Source organism: Oncorhynchus clarkii, chromosome 9 (assembly GCF_045791955.1).
Source record: "Oncorhynchus clarkii lewisi isolate Uvic-CL-2024 chromosome 9, UVic_Ocla_1.0, whole genome shotgun sequence".
Taxonomy (NCBI): domain Eukaryota; kingdom Metazoa; phylum Chordata; class Actinopteri; order Salmoniformes; family Salmonidae; genus Oncorhynchus; species Oncorhynchus clarkii.
The window spans coordinates 33,609,563-33,634,150 of record NC_092155.1 but is presented as its reverse complement, the minus strand read 5'-3'; the positions used below and the strand labels follow the sequence as shown (position 1 = coordinate 33,634,150).

Here is a 24,588-nt window from a genome sequence, read left to right as displayed (position 1 = left end):
TTAAGAACTTTTACAAAAATACAGAATATGTCTAAATAAAGATGTTTAGCTGTAGTGCCATTGCAGATTGGACCTATTACACTCTAGGGCACCAGTTTTCCACAATGGCCACCAACCAGCTACATAGGGCCGAATCGGACAGGTGTCACATGGCCGTACCTACATAAAGCCCAGAACTGCACCAATAAAGAACTATTCATTTGAATCAATTGCTATTCACAGTAGAGTCCACCAGATGCAAAAGGAAGAATGGACACCTAATTAGGATGTGGATTGTTTCTTTTTATCTAGAAACTGTATCATTAATAAACTGATGAATTTGCCTCTGTATTGAACACTAACATCCATCTGCATAACCCACATTTCAAATCCAAATCTTCATAACCAAATGTCTTAAAATGTATTAAAAAAATATAAATAATTGAATGTTCCAAGTCCAATCCAATTATTTATCACCAACTGTAATTTCAAGTCATTGAAGTAGAACAAATCTCCCCATTTATCTGTGCTTTACTAATTGGGCATTTTATATTTGTACAGGGAGATCCTGGGACCCCAGGAGAGCTAGGACTAATGGTAAGTAGGTCATTATGTTATGACATCCACTTCTTCCAATGCTGGTTTACCCAATACCTCAATACCTTGTGTTGTGCTTATTTAGAGTTTAGCCTACATTGAACTGATTCTGTGAAATGGACCCGGAGATGCTAAAATTATTCCTATTGCCACAGCGTTTTTGTGACTAATTGTTAAATAATGATGTTGAGGTTATATTTAAGTTTCTGTTTCCAAAATAATAATATAAAATATTGCCATGTTGAGGATCTAGTTGACGGAGTAGCTGTGTTGATTTCTTCAGGAAATTGTACCAAGACGACATGTTGCCCCTTGGGAAAATTATGCCTTTTTACGTTACTGTGCTAAAATGGTTTGACAGTTAGATTCATATGCCCAGCACTGTGGCATATTTTAAGCCTATTTTAATAGACTTTTCTCGCTCACAATTTTTTATGTCTAAGTACAGATGCAACCACTTAAGGAAGCTGCATCTTATTTAGAACATCCATACTTGCATTACATTTTTACAATAATTTAAATAACTGATTTTGTTGATCCATGGTGAATGGCTACATCATTTTTATGAAACCCTGTTAAAATATATTTATATATTTTCACACAAGAAAGTCATTATAGAGGCAAACTGTTCAAATGAACAGCAATCGCATACTGCTTTTAATAATTTAGCTATTTAATGAAAGGTCCCTCATAAAAATGCATAGAATAAGTCAACCCAGCCTGTATCGTCTGATGACAAAGAAGTGAGGACAGAAAATGGAACAAACAAGCACACTGTGTGATTGGAATGTTCACAAGTTCATGAGGTGCCAGAGAAACAGAGTTCTCTCCAGTGATGTTCTCTCTGATTCCATCATCACTAGCTTTTTGTTGCAGTGGAAAGAAAGGGTCAGGCATTTGAAGGAGAAAAAGATAGGGTGGGATGGGATGGTGCAATGGAGAAAAAGAATGAAAGAGAGAAAGAGAGAGAGAGGAAGGAATGGAGAAATAAAGTGAGAAATAGAATATGGGTACAAATTTACTATTTAACCCACCCTTTTGCTGTATTTTCACCTTTATTTAACCAGGTAGGCAAGTTGAGAACAAGTTCTCATTTACAATTGCGACCTGGCCAAGATAAAGCAAAGCAGTTCGACACATACAACGACGCAGAGTTACACATGGAGTAAAACAAACATACAGTCAATAATACAGTATAAACAAGTCTATATACGATGTGAGCAAATGAGGTGAGATAAGGGAGGTAAAGGCAAAAAAAGGCCATGGTGGCAAAGTAAATACAATATAGCAAGTAAAACACTGGAACGGTAGATTTGCAGTGGAAGAATGTGCAAAGTAGAAATAAAAATAATGGGGTGCAAAGGAGCTAAATAAATTAAATACAGTAGGGAAAGAGGTAGTTGTTTGGGCTAAATTATAGGTGGGCTATGTACAGGTGCAGTAATCTGTGAGCTGCTCTGACAGTTGGTGCTTAAAGCTAGTGAGGGAGATAAGTGTTCCCAGTTTCAGAGATTTTTGTAGTTCGTTCCAGTCATTGGCAGCAGAGAACTGGAAGGAGAGGCGGCCAAATAAATAATTGGTTTTGGGGGTGACTAGAGAGATATACCTGCTGGAACGTGTGCTACAGGTGGGAGATGCTATGGTGACCAGCGATCTGAGATAAGGGCGGACTTTACCTAGCAGGGTCTTGTAGATGACATGGAGCCAGTGGGTTTGGCGACGAGTATGAAGCGAGGGCCAGCCAACGAGAGCGTACAGGTCGCAATGGTGGGTAGTATATGGGGCTTTGGTGACAAAACGGATTGCACTGTGATAGACTGCATCCAATTTGTTGAGTAGGGTATTGGAGGCTATTTTGTAAATGACATCGCCAAAGTCGAGGATTGGTAGGATGGTCAGTTTTACAAGGGTATGTTTGGCAGCATGAGTGAAGGATGCTTTGTTGCGAAATAGGAAGCCAATTCTAGATTTAACTTTGGATTGGAGATGTTTGATATGGGTCTGGAAGGAGAGTTTACAGTCTAACCAGACACCTCAGTATTTGTAGTTGTCCACGTATTCTAAGTCAGAGCCGTCCAGAGTAGTGATGTTGGACAGGCGGGCAGGTGCAGGTAGCGATCGGTTGAAGAGCATGCATTTAGTTTTACTTGTATTTAAGAGCAATTGGAGGCCACGGAAGGAGAGTTGTATGGCATTGAAGCTAGCCTGAAGGGTTGTTAACACAGTGTCCAAAGAAGGGCCAGAAATATACAGAATGGTGTCGTCTGCATAGAGGTGGATCAGAGACTCACCAGCAGCAAGAGCGACCTCATTGATGTATACAGAGAAGAGAGTCGGTCCAAGAATTGAACCCTGTGGCACCCCCATAGAGACTGCCAGAGGTCCGGACAGCAGACCCTCCGATTTGACACACTGAACTCTATCAGAGAAGTAGTTGGTGAACCAGGCAAGGCAATCATTTGAGTAACCAAGGCTGTCGAGTCTGCCGATGAGGATGTGGTGTTTGATACAGTAGAAAGCCTTGGCCAGATCAATGAATACGGCTGCACAGTAATGTTTCTTATCGATGGCGGTTAAGATATCGTTTAGGACCTTGAGTGTGGCTGAGGTGCACCCATGACCAGCTCTGAAACCAGATTGCATAGCAGAGAAGGTATGGTGAGATTCGAAATGGTCGGTAATCTGTTTGTTGACTTGGCTTTCGAAGACCTTAGAAAGGCATGGTAGGATAGATATAGGTCTGTAGCAGTTTGGGTCAAGAGTGTCCCCCCCTTTGAAGAGGGGGATGACCGCAGCTGCTTTCCAATCTTTGGGAATCTCAGACGACACGAAAGAGAGGTTGAACAGGCTAGTAATAGGGGTGGCAACAATTTCGGCAGATAATTTGAGAAAGAAAGGGTCCAGATTGTCTAGCCCGGCTGATTTGTAGGGGTCCAGATTTTGCAGCTCTTTCAGAACATCAGCTGAACGGATTTGGGAGAAGGAGAAATGGGGAAGGTTTGGGCGAGTTGCTGTGGGGGGTGCAGTGCTGTTGACCGGGGTAGGAGTAGCCAGGTGGAAAGCATGGCCAGCCGTAGAAAAATGCTTATTGAAATTCTCAATTATGGTGGATTTATCAGTGGTGACAGTGTTTCCTATCTTCAGTGCAGTGGGCAGCTGGGAGGAGGTGTTCTTATTCTCCATGGACTTTACAGTGTCCCAGAACTTTTTTGAGTTAGTGTTGCAGGAAGCAAATTTCTGCTTGAAAAAGCTAGCCTTGGCTTTTCTAACTGCCTGTGTATAATGGTTTCTAGCTTCCCTGAACAGCTGCATATCACGGGGGCTGTTCGATGCTAATGCAGAACGCCATAGGATGTTTTTGTGTTGGTTAAGGGCAGTCAGGTCTGGGGAGAACCAAGGGCTATATCTGTTCCTGGTTCTAAATTTCTTGAATGGGGCATGTTTATTTAAGATGGTTAGGAAGGCATTTAAAAAAAATATATCTTATCAAAAAAATATCAAAAGTATATTTTGAGCTCAAATAAAATTGGGTAATGCTTTCAATCAAATTGACACAGTGCGTTTGCATTGAGTTTGTTTCTACCTCTTTGGGATAAAATAAGAAATGGTTCTAACTACAATATTACCCTCTATCCACCTCCGTATAGTACCTTATGAATGCTTCTATCACCCATATAATGGATTATAGAAATGTTCTTTAAGCATTCATTGCAGCTTATGGCTCTTTAATAAAACAGCCTTTCTGAATACATGAATGACTGAATGTAATCACAATGCGTTAGATAACACATGCTATGAACCACTTTATCAAAATAATGAATTAACTCCAATGTTCTGTGTCCTCTATGTTCCACAGGTCAGAGGTCCTCACTAACGTTTAGTCCCTACAATAAGTCAAAACAGCTGCCAACACATTTGTCAAAAGATGAATTATAAATCACTGTCAAAATGAGAATGCACTTACACACTACTTTGAGTGAAAAATAGATTGTGTGAACTGTAATTCATGAGTCAAGGCCTAATGTTCCAGTAGTTTATTTGAACAGTAACACCTATGTACTTTTAGGACAAATGTAATAATTGGGGAATCCCTCTGCCTTTAAAGCAGTGTGAGATGAGAATACACAATCTCCAATGGTTGTAAAAGGATATGGAGCTACTGCCAAAACACAATGGGTATCGTTCTGCAGGCTGTCAGTCTCTTGAGTTTCAGCCTCAGACAGATGGCTTCTGTTTCCCCCGTCACTCTCTTGGTTCTCCCCAAACTTCTCACCGTGGAGATAAAAATCTAAAACCAAGAAATGTGAAGAGAAGCTCAAGTGGGGTGGAATACAGAGATGTCTTTGAAACCAGGGGTGCAACTTTCACTGGGAACATCCCCCTCACATTCTGAAATTGCATTTTTGTCCCCACCCGTTTTATAATTTGAATGTGATACAAAACAAGGCAACGGTGTGCTTTAAGACCATGAGGACACCTCCAAGCAGTCAGGTAGGTTATTTGGAATGTTTATCTGACTGGATTAAAAAATATATAATAATCCCCCCCACTTCTAAAACCAAAGTTTACTGTTTGAAACAGTACATCATGTAACTGCATGTCTGGAAGGACAATGTAGCCGTGCCACTATTCATGCTTCTCTAGGACAGCTTCCAGGGGTCAGTGCCCACTTGACACAGTTCAGCGTTTTGATGTAGATGCTATTGTTAAAAAGGCTAAAGTGAATTCCAAAGTGTCCAAAGCCATCCAGGACATATGGTGCTGGTTAGGAGGATTAAGCTTCCATGGAGTAGAAAGGAGGGAAAAAGGTCATATTTTCAGGAATCAATTTGAAATTATCAGTGCCACGAGGTCTCTCTAAGGAAAATTAGGGGTTGTGTGTATTCCAAATTTGGTTTGCAGCCACATGTTTGAATATATTTCAAAAGGCTTAGTATGGAAACCCAGTGAGATATTTTACATAGTATTCCATGCGTAACTGAAACAGTCTCTTTTCCATGGAGTTATTGTCCATCATTTAATTAAACACATTGCAGACCTGGGGTCACACTACATTAATACCCTTTTGTAAATGAAGATATACTTTAAAAATTTTGGTAGCCCTGATATTAAGTTTCCTTTAATCGGTAAATAGCAAAAGACACGCCTGAAGGCCTCTTACGCCGGATATTTGGTAAAATACTGTAGCTTTTTCCTTTAAAAAATATATCTGGTGATTTGCTGAATAAGCACATTAGCTCTTTGACATTGAGCTGAAGCAGTGCACTGCCAAGAAAATGCCTTTTAAAGGCAATTTCCCTGATGTTTGCAGATAGCTTTCACGGTAAAGGCTACGGATGTCAACTCAAGTGTTAATTGTCTTTACAAGTCAAGTGCAGTGGACTTGTCGACAATGCGCCTTTGATTTAATCCTGGCCACAGTTTCCCAGGGCTGTACTCTGACAAAGCTGTTCAACTTCTTCTACAGTTGGCAGAGGTTCTACTCTAGAGTGGGAATAAAGACAGTTCACTGGCAATGGAGTCAGTCATTTCCTGGTCATGAATTTAATGCATGACCCAGTCATTGTAGATTGTGTATTTGTGGATGGAAGCAAACTCACATAACCACAATGGACATTTTTCTGGTAATTTTCTGTATTTATTAAATTTTTTTACACCTTATTTTCTCCCCAATTTCATGGTATCCAATTGGTAGTAGTTTCAGTCTTGTCTCATCGGTGCAACTCCCGTACGGACTCGGGAGAAGCGTTGGTCGAGAGCCATGCATCCTCCGAAACACAACCCAACCAAGCCGCACTGCTTCTTGACACAATGCACATCCAACCCGGAAGCCAGCCTCACCAATGTGTCAGAGGAAACACCGTACACCTGGCGACCTGGTCAGCGTGCACTGCGACCGGCCCGCCACAGGAGTCGCTAGTGCGCGATGAGACAAGGATATCCCTGCCGGCCAAACCCTTCCAACCCGGACGACGCTGGGCCAATTGTGCGGTGCCCCATGGGCCTCACGGTCGCGGCCGGCTACAACAGAGCCTGGGCTCGAACCCAGAATCTCTGGTGGCACAGCTAGCACTGCGATGCAGTGCCTTACCCTAACCCTAACCGTAACCCTTTCCAAATAAGAATAGTCTCATTGTCAACAATCTAAGCTGAAGACAAGGTAGAATTGCCCTGTCCACAAGTGGGCTCTTGGTGCTCTCAGCTGCAGCTACTGTAGACCAATTAGCTCTATATCTCACATACAGTTGAATTCGGAAGTTTACATACACCTTAGCCAAATACATTTAAACTCAGTTTTTCACACTTCCTGACATTTTATCCTAGTAAAGGATCACAAATTTATTTTAAGAAAGTGAAACGTCAGAATAATAGTAGAGAGTGATTTATTTCAGCTTTTATTTCTTTCATCACATTTCCAGTAGGTCAGAAGTTTACATACACTTAATCAGTATTTGGTAGCATTGCCTTTAAATTGTTTAACTTGGGTCAAACGTTTCAGGAGGTCTTCCACAAGCTTCACACAATAAGTTGGGTGAATTTTGGCCCATTCCTCCTGACATAGCTGGTGTAATTGATTCAGGTTTGTTGGCCTCCTTAGTCGCACACGCTTTTTCAGTTCTGCCACAAATTTTATATGGGATTGAGGTCAGGGCTTTGTGATGGCCACTCCAATACCTTGACTTTGTTGTCCTTATGCCACAACTTTGGAAGTATGCTTGTGGTCATTGTCCATTTGGAAGACCCATTTGCGATAATCATGATGCCATCTATTTCGTGAAGTGCACCAGTCCCTCCTGCAGCAAAGCACCCCCACAACATGATGCTTCCACCCCCGTGCTTCACAGTTGGGATGGTGTTCTTCAGCTTGCAAGCCTCCCCCTTTTTCCTCCAAACTTAATGATGGTCATTATGGCCAAACAGTTCTATTTTTGTTTCATCAAACCAGAAGACATTTCTCCAAAATGTACGATCTTTGTCCCCATATGCAGTTGCAAACCGTAGTCTGGCTTTTTTATGGCGGTTTTGGAGCAGTGGCTTCTTCCTTGCTGAGCGGCCTTTCTGGTTATGTCGACATAGGACTCTTTTTACTGTACCTGTGTCCTCCAGCATCTTCACAAGGTCTTTTGCTGTTGTTCTGGGATTGATTTGCACTTTTCGCACCAAAGCACGTTCATCTCTAGGGGATAGAACGCATCTCCTCCCTGAGCGGTATGATGGCTGTGTGGTCCCATGGTGTTTATACATGAATACTATTGTTTGTACAGAATAACGTGATACCTTCAGGCGTTTGGACATTGCTCCTGAGGATGAACCAGACTTGTGGAGGTCTACAATTTTTTTCGGAGGTCTTGGCTGATTTATTTTCCCATGATGTCAAGCAAAGAGGCGCTGAGTTTGAAGGTAGGCCTTGAAATACATCCACAGGTACACCTCCAATTGACTCAAATTATGTCAATTAGCCTATCATTAGCTTCTAATGATATGACATCAATTTCTGGAATTGTCCAAGCTGTTTAAAGGCACAGTCAGTGTATGTAATCTTCTGACCCACTGGAATTATGATACAGTGAATTATAAGTGAAATAATCTGTCTGTAAACCATTCTTGGAAAAATTACTTGTGTCATGCACAAAGTAGATGTCCTAACCGACTTGCCAAAACTATAGTTTGTTAACAAAAAATGTGTGGAGTGGTTGAAAAACTAGTTTTAATGACTCCAATGTAAGTGTATGTAAACTTCCACCTTCAATTTTACCTAGTGGGTAATTTTTTTTTTACCCAAACGAGTGAGGATTGCTAACAAAGGCTTTTCCAGACTACTACATTATTAATTTTGTATTTTCGTGGTAGGTAGGGGGAAATTTGTTCATGAATTAAGGTTCTCTAATCACAGGAAAGTTGCTGCAACTGTAAGCAATTAACGTTTGAGAACCTTTAGCCACAGGTATTTTTACAGGACAGCCTCTTAAACATTAAAAAAATAGCTTGACTTCTGTTGAATTTGGAATACACATGTAATTTATATGTTAAACATACATTTTTTTGAGAAGTCAGGCAAGCCAGTGAGAAAAATAAGAACAAGAAAAAGTTGTACCCCTTGTAATAATAATAGTACAACGCATTAGTATAAAAACCTTTGTACTTTTGGTATTGTGGCAAATAGTGGGGTAGGGATAGAAGCTGTGTCGCTGGCGTGAAAGGCATACACCCTACGCTTTGCTCCAGTAGGTTTAACCAAATTAGCGGGAATTGTAATGTGGCTCATATAACAAGGATCGCTACACTGCCCCCTTCGAACGTGAAAGCACATCCCTGTGCTTCAACTACTCAGCTCCCTCACACATCTGGGCTGTGCAAAATTTAAGTGGGGACTAAATGGAGAATCTCTATGCTCCCGATTTTTATTTTTGAGCATTATGTTAAGAATCATCACTTCAAGGAAGAGAGAGAAATTTGAAAATGGTAATGTGGATGTTACCCATCTTAATACTGGCGTTTTACATTAGACGAGATCAGCACAATGCCAGTCAGAGGCTAACAAGGGCGGTGCATGTTGTTCCATGCACCGCCCTTGTTCAGGTTAACTGGGAATGGATCTGAAGAGCCTCCTGGCTACATCCCAATTTGGAGGACAGTACAATGAGGCAAATCACAACTTCCAGGGAACCAACTGTGCAATAATTTTTGGCAAACAATAAGTGTCACAACTAATGGCCACCCAGACTATTTACATTGACCCCCCCCCCCCTGTTATGTTTTCATACTGGTGCTATTTGCTGTTTATTGTCTATGCGTAGTGTCTTTACAAATGACCATGACCAACCTGTACCCCTGCACATTGACTCGGTACCAGTACCGTATATTTCCTCATTATTGTTATGTAATTATATATATTTTTTTTTACTTTATTTTGTAAATGTTTTTTCTTAACTCTGTTTCTGAACTGCATTGTTGGTTAAGGGCTTGTAAGTAAGCATTTCACCGTAAGGTCTGTCCCTAAACAATTGTTGGAACAATTACTTGTGTCAAGCAAAAAGTAGATGTCCTAACCAACTTGCCAAAACTATAGTTTGTTAACAAGACATTTGTGGAGTGGTTGAAAAACAAGTTTTGAATGAAATTGGGCTTTTAAGGTAAGTAGGACGATGTTCAGCTAAAATTATTTCAAAAATCTGTAAATAGATGACAACATGAACATAAATGACACATTCGACATGATCACTTTCATAGTATTGCCTTTTCAATATGACCCCACCCGTGATTTGAACTCACAATCTCTGGATTTGGAAGTTATGATCTTCCTGCTACCCCACAAAGTCTGTAGATTTCCCTGAAGGCCCCTACACGTTTTCCCTATAATACATCTCTGCGCTTTGCAAAAGGCATGCCATCGGCACAGCTATTTCAGTTATAAAATAATCTGACTATTCTCTCATTATTTATTTGATTTACTTATTTGAGGGTTTTCTGTATAGTTGTCTAATGTTGTTGGGGCTTATTAATCTGTTGATGTTACTCCTGAATCACTATGATAAATAAAATAGTTTAGTAGAACTGAGATTTACTTTGAAGTGCAAAGTGTAGCAATGAAGAAGTCATTGACACAGAATGTCGTGAACCAAAATATTGAGTTCAATTCCCAGGTGAGGACTTGTTGAATAATAATGACTGCATAAATGAACATGCACAATGTAATCATGTACTGTGTCAAATATGTAAGTTGAAATCACTGTGGGCTCTATTTAAAAAAAAATAACTCAATGGTAAATCACAGCGGTAACAATAAAAAAGGTTATTTTATTTAACTAGGCAAGTCAGTTAAGAACAAATTCTTATTTACAATGACAGCCTAGAAACAGTGGGTTAACTGCCTTTTTCAGGGGCAGAACAACAGATCTTTATCTTGTCAGCTTCGATCTAGCAACCTTTCTGTTACTGGCGCAATGCTCTAACCCGCCTGCCACCTAATAATAATAATAATAATAATAATAATAATAATAATAATAAATGGGATTAATATAGCGCTTTTCAAGAACCCCAAGTTGCTTTACAATTGTAGAAATGAAAAGAAAAACATAAAACAGTAGTCAACACATCAGACTAAACAAAAACATGAATAAAGAGAGGGGTGGACTCAAAGAAGGGGAAGAGCGTAATGTATCAGTGTGTGGGGAGAGTAGGGTTGGGATTTGGATACGAACCCGGTTTAGGGTAAGAGGCGGGATTGGGTTAGGATACGAACCGGTTAGGTAAGGGTTTGGGTTAGGTGCTGCTCCGTATGGTGGTGAGAGGTGTGTCTTTGTAGTGTATTTCTTTGCTTGTATGTACATTATACTGTATATACAAAATATGTGGACGCCCCTTCAAATTAGTGGTTTCAACTATTTCAGCCACACCCGTTGCTGACAGGTGTATAAAATTGAGCACACAGCCATGCAATCTCCATAGACAAACATTGGCAGTAGAATGGCCTTACTGAAGAGCTCAGTGACTTTCAACTTGGCACCGTCATAGGATGCTATCTTTCCAACAAGACATTCAACTGTAAGTGTTGGTATTGTGAAGTGGAAACGTCTAGGAGCAACAACGGCTCAGAAGCTCACAGAACGGGATCGGCAAGTGCTGAAGTGTGAAGCGTGCAACACTCACTACCGAGTTTCAAACAGCCTCTGGTAACAACGTCAGCACAGTAAGTGTTCGTCGGGAGCTTCATGAAATGGGTTTCCATGGCCAAGCAGCCGCACACAAGCCCAAGATCAACATGCACAATGCCAAGCGTCAGATGGAGTGGTGTGAAGCTCGCCACCATTGGACTCTGGAGCAGTGGAAATGGGTTCTCTGGAGTGATGAATCACGTTTCACCATCTGGCAGTCCGACGGATGAGTTTGGCGGACGCCAGGAGAACGCTACTTGCCCCAATGCCTAGTGCCACATGTAAAGTTTGGTGGAGGAAGAATGATGGTCTGGGGCTGTTTTTCATGGGTCGGGCTAGGCCCCTTAGTTCAAGTGAAGGGAAATATTAACACTACAGCATACTCTGACTTTCTAGACGATTCTGTGTTTCCAACTTTGTGGCAACAGTTTGGGGAAGTCCCTTTCCTGTTTCAGCATGACAATGCCCCTGTGCAAAGTGAGGTCTGTACAGAAATGGCTTGTTGAGATCGGTGTGGAAGAACATGACTGGTCGACTGCGAGTCAGGCTTAATCGCCCAACATCAGTGCCCGACCTTACTAATACTCTTGTGGCTGAATGGAAACAAGTCCCCATAGCAATGTTTCCAGAAGAGTGAGGGGGAGGTAAAAACTCCATATTAATGCCCATGATTTTGGAATGAGATATTCGACGAGCAGGTGTCAACATACACTACATAACCAAGAGTGTGTGTGTGGAGGGGGGGGGGGCTTATGGGTAGGCCATCAGAGTAACGGATGGCTGGAGGGAGGGAGTTCCAGAGCCTAGAAGCAACCTTGGAGGCCCTATCGCTGAAGCGCTGGAGCTTCGACCTGGGGATGACAAGGTGGCCTGCTGTGGTGTAACGGAGTGCACGTGTGGGTTGGTAGGGGAGAAGAAGGTCTGAGAGATAAGGGGGGCAAGGTTGTGAAGGGCTTTGTAGGTCAGAAGGAGGATCTTGTAATTAATGTGTTGTGGAGTTCAGAGGATGGGGGGGGGGGTGCTGCTAGGACTTATTGTGGGTGAAGAGTCAGGCTACAGAGTTTTGAACTATTTGGAGCTTATGAAGAGAACTTGAGTTGATGCCGGAGAGTAGTGAGTTGTAGTAGTCGAGACGGGAGGAGATGAATGCATGTATGAGGGTTTCAGGACGGGAGAGGGAGGACCTGACTTTGGCAATGTTGCGGAGGTGGAAGAAGGAGGATTTGACTGTCTGTTTTATGTGGTGGTCAAAGGAGAGGGTGGAGTCGAGTATGACCCAAAGGTTGCATGCATGAAGGGAGGGTGAGACAGTGGTGTCATCAATGGTGAGGGTGAGGTTGCCAGCTTTGGTGAGGGGGGAATTTGGTACCTATGAGGAATGGTTCCATTTTATCACTGTTGAGCTTGAGGAAGTTTTGTTGCAGAGGGGTCAGAATTCAATGTGGGTCAGAGGTGGGATTTAGTGCTGAGGTAGATCTGAGTGTCATCATCATAGCAGTGGGAGGTATGGCAGAATATATTTAACCACACCTTTTGTTTTATCACAAAACCGGAGAGCAACATCTATCCGGTAAAGTCCACAAAACGTATTGAATATAACAAATAGTTACAAGACCTACAGCATGTTCAAGCAAGTTAATGTTTCCGAACATTTCAGACTACTAAACAACTATTGATGTAGAACCACGGAGAGTTACCGCAAGTTGCAAAGAAAACAAGCACTGCCCTCTACTATTCCAGCACCATTTCAACATCTAATCACTTACGCACCTAAAAGATACAAAAAAATTACTGGTCCAATCAACGTAAGCTAAAGATGATGTGGCTGTCCATGGTACTGATTTGTGTGTGTGTGTGTGTGTGTGTGTAAAAAACATGTTGACTCAGCATACTTGTAGAGAAGTGCCAATGCCATCCTCTTTCATGTTGCCTAAATGGTCTATGACTCTGTCATGCTTGCTTTTAGTTTGTTGTCCAAGGCTACGTGGAGAAAATGCTTGCTCGCTAGCCTAACTTCCTTTCTTGGGCAACAATGTGCCAGGCCAGCTAGTTAACATTAGATTAACGTTACTACATCTAGCAACAGGTTGAACTTCCATCCTCTCAGGGTCAGAGGCACAATGTATTCATTTATGGTTGGATCAGAATCACTGTTATAATCATTGGCCAGTACAGAGAATTAGGTAAAACCACAAGTCCCTATCGCCATCTATTACTAATTTAGGAAAGGTATAATTTTAGCTAGCTAACCACCGGAAGACAACGACACAACGAGATGCAACAATTCAAGTTCTGTCAATGATGTTTGGCTTCTAATGTGATTGGTGTGAAACCAAATCCAAACTGGCTTCCCTTAACACTTTTTTTGGTGCACCAGGAGCATTCACAGCTGAGCACACTTAGCTCATTTAAAATAAAAAAAGAGTCAGATCTCAAAACATGTACATTATAGATTGTTTTTATCAAGGGAGGCCCAATGCTTGCTGGCTTTCCTTGCATTCAATGCTACGGGCAGCAACAATGTCATACTCTTTTTCACCAGACATCATAGATGGGCTACACATATATTGAAGGAAATTAATTAAACATAGAGACAAAAGATGAATAATTTTGTATGTAAAAAAAATATCTTGGTAATTTTTTGGGGAAAGCCTGTCTTCCCTTGGCATCCATGAATACACTCCACTGCCAACAGATACTCTCACCCTCGGAAATGACATCACAATGATCTCAATAACCATTATTGGCGCAGTAGCTGGCAGTGGCGCAAAAGGTCTGGGTTTTGATGAATAAATGGTTGTATGTATGGGATGTGCATGGTGTACATCGTCCAACTAAATGCTTACTTGCAGGTTCTTTCGACAATAAGAAATAATAATACGAACATAAAGTAAATGGCTCACCAGAATGGAATAAACATTTCAGTATAAGTATAATACACTGAAGGCACATTTTATAGTGCAATATTTACAATTGTATTGTGGGATGGGGCAGTGTATAAACTGAGCAGTATAATAAGAGTCTGGTAGCAGTAGTTGTGATGTGTGTGTGTAGCATGAATATGTGTTTGGGAGTGAGTAAGTGCATGTGTGCTAAGGTACAGAGAATCAGAGCAGGTGGTCAGTCCAGTTCAATTGTTCTGTTCAGCAGTCTGATGGCTTGTAGATATAAACTGTCTCTGAGCCTGTTGATATCAGACCTCATGTTCAGACCCAGGTCTCTGAGCTTGGTGTTGAGCTTGGAGGGAACAATAATGTTGAATGTAGTCGTCCTCTTGTTCAGATGTGTTACGGCCGTGTAGATAGCGATAGAAATAGCATCTTCCGTGGATCTGTTGGAGCGGTAGGCAAATTGGAGTGGTCCAGTGTACCTGGCATGCTGGCCTTGATGTTGGCCATGACCAGCCTCTTGAAGCACTTTATGATGACCGAAGTGAGCGTGACGGTACGATAGTAATTTGGGCATGTCACCTTGCTTTTCCTGGGCAATGGGATGATGATGGTCTCCTTGAAGCAGGTGGGGACTACAGCCTGGGACAGGTTGAAGATGTCCGAGAGATGCCCGCCAGCTGATCAGCAAACACTCAGAGGACGCTGCCGGGGATGCCATCTGGGCCTGCGGCTTTATGAGTATTCCACACGTCAGCCTCAGAGAGCGAAAGCACCTGGTCGTCCGGAGCTGTGAGAGTCTTCCTGAGGGCCTCCCGGGTGGCGCAGTGGTTAAGGGCGCTGTACTGCAGCGCCAGCTGTGCCATCAGAGTCCCTGGGTTCGCGCCCAGGCTCTGTCGCAACCGGCCGCGACCGGGAGGTCCGTGGGGCGACGCACAATTGGCCTAGCGTCGTCCGGGTTAGGGAGGGATTGGTCGGTAGGGATCTCCTTGTCTCATCGCGCACCAACGACTCCTGTGGCGGGCCGGGCGCAGTGCGCGCTAGCCAAGGTTGCCAGGTGCACAGTGTAGCCTCCGACACATTGGTGCGGCTGGCTTCCGGGTTGGATGCGCGCTGTGTTAAGAAGTAGTACGGCTGGTTGGGTTGTGTATCGGAGGACGCATGACATTCAGCCTTTGTCTCTCCCGAGCCCGTACGGGAGTTGTAGCAATGAGACAAGATAGTAGCTACTACAACAATTGGATACCATGAAATTGGGGAGAAAAAGGGGTAAAATTAAAAAATAAAAAAAAGAGTCTTCCTGAATGGCTCAGTATTGTCTGCCTCGAAGTGAACATAGAATGTGTTTCGCTCGTCTGGGGGTTGAAGGCACCGCACAGCTGGATTTGCCTTTGTCTGTGATAGTATGTAGTCCTTGCCACGTGCAAGTCTGAGTTGTCGAACATCAATTCAAGTTCAATTCGAATGTTAGTCCGTTATAGCCTAGATTTTTAATTAGCCTACAGAATCAAAAGAAAATGTAGGCCTATCCCACATTTGCTAAATATGTTGAACATGTTTTCAGTCCACATTGTTCTAAAAAATTGCATGGCTTCAATGTGGTAATATATTGTTAAACATAGCATTAGCACTGATAAATGCCTACTGGTATTTTTGTCAGCCATGGACATGCCAAATGTTGTCAATAAGCAATATTAAAATTTCACAAGACTGAATAATTCTAATCAAATGAAACAAAATGTTTTAAATAGCCTTTCTAAAAACAGTTACCGGCACCATAGTCACTCCCTGTGTGTCACGCCCTGGCCATAGAGAGGCTTTTTATTCTCTATTTTGGTTAGGCCAGGGTGTGACTAGGGTGGGCGTTCTATGTTCTTTTTTTCTATGTTTTTGTATTTCTGTGTATTTGGCCGGGTATGGTTCTCAATCAGGGACAGCTGTCTGTCGTTGTCTCTGATTGAGAACCATACTTAGGCAGCCTGTTTTCCCACTATGGTTTGTGGGTAGTTGTTTTCTGTTTTGTGTTGCTGCACCTTACAGGACTGTTTTGTTTTCATTTCACTCTCTTTGTTATTTTGTTTAGTGTTTCTGTTCTAATAAATATAACATGAACACTTACCACGCTGCACCTTGGTCCTCACCTTCTTCCACCAATGGCCAATACAGAACTACCCACCACCAAAGGACCAAACAGCGTGGTAACCAGGAGAAGAGGATTCTGGACTCCTGGACTTGGTGAAGCGCACGGTGTCGCCAGTGTGCACTCATAGGCCAGCCCCCCGCAAGTGCCATGCGAGAGTGGGCATCCAGCCAGGGTGTGTTGTGCTAGCTTAGCGTGTTTGGTCTCCGGTACGCCGTTTCAGCCCAGGGTAGCTGGGTGTCTCCGGGGCGCTGGGAGGGTACAGTTCGCCCTATGCCTGCGCTCCGCCCGTGCCAGGCGAATGTGGGCATGGAGCCTAAGGGAGAGGTGCAAGTTTTCCAGTGCTCCCCCACAGCCCCGTTCAACCTGTGCCTGCACTCTGGATGGTCCGGGCTAAAGTTGCCATCCAGCCTGAAGGAGTGGCCACGATCTCCCTCCTGTCCGGAGCCGCCAGGGTCTCCCTCCTGTCCGGAGCCGCCAGGGTCTCCCTCCTGTCCGGAGCCGCCAGGGTCTCCCTCCTGTCCGGAGCCGCCAGGGTCTCCCTCCTGTCCGGAGCCGCCAGGGTCTCCCACCTGTCCGGAGCCGCCAGAGTCTCCCTCTTGTCCGGAGCCGCCAGAGTCTCCCTCCTGTCCGGAGCCGCCAGAGTCTCCCTTCACTCTGGAGCCGCCAGGGCCGCAGCCCCTCAGTCCAAAGGCGCCCCTCAGTCCAGTGGTGCCCTCTACGAGGGTCTTCAGTCCGGGGCCCGCTGCGAGGGTCTATGTAGAGCCCTATCTTATGAAAACCCAAATATCACATTTTAGAAGCTAAAATCACATTTCATCCCATCACAAATAATTTCACATTTCACATTAAAATCACATTTCATCCCATAATAATAATTTCATGTGAATCCGATAACTCTGTGTAGACTTTCCACTGTAGAGTTTGTCATCTTATCGTTGATGAGAATGTCTCAGATGACAACCGAACTGACATCATATTCATTAAGGCAGAGAGAAGACTGCCAGGCATATCGCAATATGAAGAAATAGAATTGTGGAAAAACCTTTTGGAACGCAAATGGCTAATGCTGTAAAGCAGGGGTGAGGGACATCTGGCCTCCAGATGACCTACGAGATGACATACGGATGACATACGGCCTACGAGACCGTTTGATCAGGCCCCCAAGCCAATTCATAAATAAAAAAGCTCTAGACATTGTTTTCCACAAAAATAACATTTAAAATCCATGAATGAGCTGCAAGGACAACTCGTGTGGATAAAGTAATTGCTCTTCAGCGGGGTTTGGGTGCCCAACAAGCCGCCTTTAAGGAACCTCGTTTGGATGGGGAAAATGTTATGCAAGCAAGTTTTGTGGTGAGCGAGTTTATCGCAAAGAAACTGAAGCCTCATTTGGAAGGAGAATTTGTAAAAGCGTGTCTTCTTGCCACTGCAGAGTAGCTAGCACCAGACAAAGTTAAATTGTTCCAAAGTGTCAGTATGTCTCGGAAAATTGTCACAGAGCGGATAACTGACATGGCACAAGATAACGAAAACAATTGAAGGACTCCACAATACATGTTTAGTTTTTCTCTTTGGCATGTGATGAAACAACTGACATAACAAATACCGCCCAATAAGCCATTTTTGTGCGTGGGATTACCGCTGAGTTTGACACAAGGAATTGCTGTTTTTTGAAGCCATGCATGGCACCACCAGAGGTGAGTACTTGTTTGGGAGACTTGTCTTGAGTATGAGCAAATTTGAGCTATTGTTTGAAAAATGAAGTGGCCTTACTACAGATGGAGCCCCGGCCATGGTTGGCTCGAAAAAGGGTTTAACCGCATTAGTGAAAAAAGAAATTAGTTGTCTCAGTCTTGATCCAAGTGATTTAATTGTATGCAACTGCATCATACATCAAGAAAGTCTGTGTGAACAGTCCCTGAATCCGAACAACGTAATGGCAACTGTAGTGTCGACCATCAATTTTATCAAAAGCAAAGGGCTGAACAACCACCAGTTTAAGGAGCTATTGAGTTATCTTGAATCGGAATATGGTGATCTGGTTTACCACTGTGAGGTGCGATGGTTGAGCCGTGGAAACATACTCGAGCAGTTTTATGAACTGAAGGATGAAGTAAAACAATTAATGGAGATGAAGGGGAAACCTGTCGTGGAACTGAGTGATGACAAGTGGATGTCTGATTTGGCCTTCAAGATTGACATAACCAAGTATCTGTCTGACTTGAACGTCAAGCTCCAAGGGGCAAACCAGCATCTCAGCGATTTGCTGTCAAACGTGAAATCGTTCAAAGCGGAATTAAAGCTGTGGCAAGTCCAACTAGAAAGGGGTAACGTTAAACACAGTGTATTTTCATACTCTACAAGGACAAGAGCCTGAGATTATGTCGGAATATGCCAGTGAGTGTGGAAAGCTCGCGAAAGGCATTTTGTGAGCGGTTTAAGGATGTGAAAAGTAAACAACTGGAGTTGAACATATTTGCAACCCCATTTAACATCGAACCAGCAGATAGGATGGCCTACAACACGAAGTTATTGAGCTGCAAAGCAACGACGAGCTCAAAGCCAGGTACAACGACCTCCCTCTCCTTGAGTTCTACAAATGTACAGTTGAAGTCGGAACTTTACATACACTTAGGTTGGAGTCATTAAAAGTAATTTTTCAACCACTGTACACATTTCTTGTTAACTAACTATAGTTTTGGCAAGAACGGTTAGGACATCTACTTTGTCATTTTTTAAACATTTATTTTATAGACAGATTATTTCACTTATAATTCACTGTATCACAATTCCAGTGGGTCAGAAGTTTACATGCACAAAGTTGACTGTGCTTTTAAACAGCTGGGAAAATTCAAAAAAAATATGTCATGGCTTTAGAAGCTTCTGATAGGCTAATTGACATCATTTCAGTCAATCTGAGGTGTACCTGTAGATGTATTGCAAGGCCTACCTTCAAACTCAGTGTCTCTTTGCTTGAAATCATGAGGGGAAAAAACACCAAAGACCTCAGAAAAACATTTGTAGACCTCCACAAGTCTGGATCATCCTTGGGAGCAATTTCCAAATGCCTGAAGGTACCACGTTCATCTGTACAAACAATAGTACCATGTATAAACACCATGGGACCATGCAGCTGTCATACCACTCAGGAAGGAGACACATTCTGTCTCCTAGAGATGAAAGTACTTTGGTGTGAAAAGTGCAAATCAATACCAGAACAACAGCAAAGGACCTTGTGAAGATGCTGGAGGAAACAGGTACAAAAGTATCTTATGTGTCTTATATTGACATATCCTGAAAGGCCGCTCAGCAAGGAAGAAGCCAAAAACCAAAACCAAAAAAAGCCAAAACCGCCACAAAATATTTTTTTCCAGGGATTAAATGTCAGGAATTGTGAAAAACTGAGTTTAAATGTATTTGGCTAAGGTGTATGTAAACTTCTGACTTCAACTTTACGTTAGCGCTGAGCATTTTCCTGTTCTGAGGAGACATGCACTTCAATTTGCATCTGAGTTCGGGACGACCTACTGCTGTGAGCAGTTTTTTTCCAAACTGACTCTTGGAAAGACTTGATTCCGCTCAAGACTGTCTAACATAAACCTGGAAAATCAGCTGCGAGTAGCTCCATCTTCACTGCCAGCAGACATCAAACGGCTCGTCAAAGATAAGCAGTTTCAGCCATAAGCATTAGATGTGAGTTTGAACAAGTAATCATAATAACAACAACAACATTATTTACAATAGTAATATTTATTGAAATAGGACTAGCACTATTTTAAATACTCAAGAACACAAGAAACATAATAAAAGTCATATTTAAACTATACAACCAATGCCGGTGATTAAAGTCACATTAACACAGGAATAAAGTAGAAAGTAGCTCATTTTAATAATATGGTGGCCCCCGAATTCATTTATAAATATTCAAATGTCCCTTGACAGCAAAAAGGTTCCCCTCCCCTGCTGTGAAGAGATGACAATGAAAGACTCCAATCAGTCTTTTAGTTATCAAAATTCTTAATTTAATTTGGTGAACAGTAGCATATCTTTTTGGCACCAGTGGAGAACATCCGCCATATCCCCTGGGAGTGTGCAAATTCACTGTCTTTATCATTGGGTCAGTGCCACTTTTGCTTGTTTTTGGACAATAATTTCCTCTTCCAGGTTAGATGGACGTCATATTGTATTTGTGTCTCCCCTTTTCGTAGGCCGATTAAATGGATCAGACAACATCGTTTTTATTGATCTGTTTGTCAGTGTCAGCAGAGTAGGCTGCCCTGTTATTTTTGTTGTATTAAAAAAAATTGGGTGTCCCGTACCGGTAAGAAATGTAATTTACTTTCACCCCTGATTAAAATGTATGCGTGTGTAGAGTGCGTGTGCTAGCTTGTGTGTGATTATGCTTGTGTGTGTGTGTGTGTGTGTGTGTGTAACTCTTCACAGTCCATGTTGTTCCATAAGGTGTCGTTTCATCTGTTTTGTAAATCTGGTTATACTGTTACATTATTTACTTGATGTGGAATAGAGTTCCATGTAGTGATTGCTTTGTGTAGTACTGTGCGTTTCTCCGAGTCTGTTCTGTACATGGGAACTGTGAAGAGACCCCTGGTGGCATGTCTTGTGGGGTATGCTAGTCATTTGAACAGCTTGGTGCTTTCAACATTTCAATACCACTCACAACGTCATCAGCATACATAGACACACAGGCTCATGCCAGTGGCAGGTCATTAGTAAAGATTGAAGAAAGTAAGGGGCCTAGACAACTGCCTTGGGAAATGCCCGAACCTACCTGGATTATGTTGGAGAGGCTTTCATTGAAGCCCCTCCCTATATTCATGCTGAAAGTCTGTTGTTAATTTGTTTACTGTGAAATAGCATTGTATCTGGTCAAACACAATGTTTTCCAAAAGTTTACTAAGAGTTTGTAGCAGGTCGACTGTTTGAGGCAGTAAAGGGTGATTTGCTATTCTTGGGTAGCGGAATTACTTTTGCTTCCCTCAACGCCCTCACTTTCTTGTAGGCTTAGATTGAAGAGATGGCAAATAGGAGTGGCTATCATCCTCAATATTCTTCATCCAAGTTGTCAGAACCAGGTGGCTTGTCATCAACCTCTTCACCTCTTCCAACCCACTTTTTGGAATTACAAATTGCAAAGCTTGTCTTTCATGATTCCGTTATGAATGGATGTGTAGATTTGGAGTTTGTTTTTGGTTTAGAGTTTGCTTATCTTGTCAATTAAAAAATAATATATTTAGCCATATCAGTCGGTTTTGTGATGAATGAGCCATCTGACTCAATGAAGGATAGAGCTGAGTTCACCTTTTTGCCCAAGATTTCATTTAATGCCCAAGCATTTTACTATCTTTCTTTATATGATATTTGTTTCACAGTACTGTTTATTCTTCTTTTTGTTTAGTCACATGATTTCTCAGTTTATAGTAAGTTTACAGTAGGTTTTACAGCTGATCAGCTGTGCAGCCAGACTTATTTGCCATTTATTTTGCCTCGTCCGTCTCAACCATAAAATGTTTCAATTCCTCATCAATCCACAACAGTACTTAAAAAATAAAAAAAATGTACCCCTTTTTCTCCCCAATTTCGTGGTATCCAATTGTTGTAGTAGCTACTATCTTGTCTCATCGCTACAACTCCCGTACGGGCTCGGGAGAGACGAAGGTTGAAAGTCATGCGTCCTCCGATACACAACCCAACCAGCCGCACTGCTTCTTAACACAGCGCGCATCCAACCCGGAAGCCAGCCGCACCAATGTGTCGGAGGCTACACCGTGCACCTGGCAACCTTGGTTAGCGCGCACTGCGCCCGGCTTGCCACAGGAGTCGCTGGTGCGCGATGAGACAAGGACATCCCTACTGACCAAGCCCTCCCTAACCCGGACGACGCTAGGCCAATTGTGCGTCGCCCCACGGACCTCCCGGTCGCGGCCGGTTACGACAGAGCCTGGGCGCGAACCCCGAGACTCTGAAGTACAGCGCCCTTAACCACTGCGCCACCCGGGAGGCATAACAGCACTTTTCTTAATGGGTGCATGCTTATTAGAAACTGGAATAAACAATTTCAGAAATGTGTCAACTGCAGTGTCTGGTTGCTCCTCATTACACACTACAGAGCAGCAAATCGTATTTACATGTTCAACATAGGAATCACAGCAAAATCTTTGGAACGTTTTCCTAGATATTGCTAATATATCATGATCACTACATCTGATGGATGTGGATACTACAGATTTCTGCAGCATTAGTAAAGATGTGAAAAAAGATGTTGTAACCATTTATTCCTCCAACTGTATAATTGAAGGTATTATTGGTAACACTTTACATTAAGGTTCCATTTGTAAATGCATTATAATCCTTAATAAAAGGTTATATCACATTGGCCAAAATAGTGCAATAACTGGTAAATGTTTGCCAAATAGTGAGCCAATATTTACCTCCAGTTATTAACCATTTATAAATGCACTTACAAACGCTTATAAGATGACCCCTTATGTATCATCGTTCAACCTTATTTTCAATAGTTGCACAGTTGAATAATAATACATTTCTCACTTTTGGGTGTGATGCATTGGTGCTCTGTCCCAGGAACATAAGAGGCTGGTTTTCATGATGTGTCTTGACGCACCTTTGAAACCCTGATGGCCTGGCCAAATTTACATCCAGGACATTATTCAATCATCATCCCTAACATATTACCCGTTACCAGATGATATCATCACACTTACCACTTCTGTGTGATAGTCCAAGTATGGTGAACGCTCTGGTGTTAAATGTTGACCATAATACCCTTGCTTGGTGAAACCGTGGAGGAGGTATCCTCTCACAACATGTTGGTCTTCATACCCACCCTTCATTGACTGAAAATGTTTAACGAAGTATTGAATCTGCTCTCATGCATGTAGTGATGAGTACCCAATACTGCCTGTAAGTATGTCTAAGGTCTGAGTGAACTCTCAAATCATCTGTAATTGATTTACCCACGTGTATAACTCCTAAAAAATATACCTTATTTTAAAGTGACAGACCGATAAACATTTAAAACTGAGATATCATCATTTATAAAACAGCTAAAAGTATACCTTATTTTAAAATGACAGGCACTATGGACATTTTATAAGCGAGTTATCTACATTTATAACTGCTAAAATTATAGCTTATTTTAAAGTGGCAATCCACTGACCATTAACAAATGAGTTACCAAAATGTATAATTTATAGCTTAAAATAAAGTGGAACCCTTCTGGCCATTTATTAATGAGTTGCAAACACTTAGAAGAGCATATAATCTCCTCAAACATGCAATACATAGTCAGAACAAAATGTAATTTAATATAAGTATACATTGGGGAAAAACTTTAATTGCAGTGACTAAAATCTAAATCTGTAGCCTATAATTGGTATAGTGAGTAGCCTAACTAATTCAAATAAACAGGGTGTGTCTTTTTCTGCCCTTTTTAATATTACAAGTCAGAATAGAAATTGACAACAGATTAACTATTTAAAAGGTCTCATGGTCCCCATCTGAATCTTCATCTGTTTCTTTCTTGGTATGCATTTTCCCATCCTGGAGTCTGAGACCTTATGGGAATATGTGGGAGAGTAGATGAATTTAGCATAGACACTATAGCCATAACTCTACTATCATCATTATCATGATTTATACCATTTGGCTTCGCTAGTTATGTTATTCTCTGCTATCTAAAAATAGCAGCTAGCTATTCTTTAACATTACTTGCTAACACTAATAGCTACTTACCATAGATTAAAGGGTTATATAGTTATCAACATTTTTGCTAATACACAATGTAGCTAGCTAGATTGTAAGGTAGTCTTAAAATTGGAACCACTAGTGTGTTGACAAAGGATGCTAACTAGCTAACTTACCAGCTACCTAGCTACAGACAGTACCTGAGTTCAAAGTTTAAATAACTAGCTAGTGTGCTAATCCAAAAAAGCTAGCTAAACAAATTGCATGGAAATTCTGTCATGTGGCAATCCACTGACTATTAACAAATTAGTTACCAAAACGTATCATTAATAGTTTATTTGAGTGAAAAATAGCCATTTTCCCACACATCTCTCCTTCTCACTATCACGCATTAGTTTAATTTCCCCACCCGCCATTTTTAAAAAGACCCGACGTAGCTCATCGCCTTCTTGAATTATGCAGAAACGGGCAGCATGGATGTCATGTCATTAATTTTGTTGGAAAGGGGAGAAATTGTGCTTTACAATGGTATTGACATTACAGTTGATCTGGAATTATTACGTTTTTGGGGCGCTAAAATAAGGTGAAAAGACCTGGCATGTCT

At 42.0% G+C, this 24,588-nt stretch overlaps 1 protein-coding gene across 1 annotated transcript in view; it reads left to right on the top strand.

Annotated features, from left to right (window-relative positions):
- LOC139416221 (collagen alpha-1(XXV) chain-like) overlaps nucleotides 1-24,588 on the top strand; it is a 103,382-nt gene that overhangs the window by 12,090 nt on the left and 66,704 nt on the right. The window contains exon 5 of the mRNA XM_071164631.1: nucleotides 541-576. Coding sequence (XP_071020732.1) covers nucleotides 541-576 — 36 coding nt within the window. The remainder of the gene's footprint in view (nucleotides 1-540; nucleotides 577-24,588) is intronic.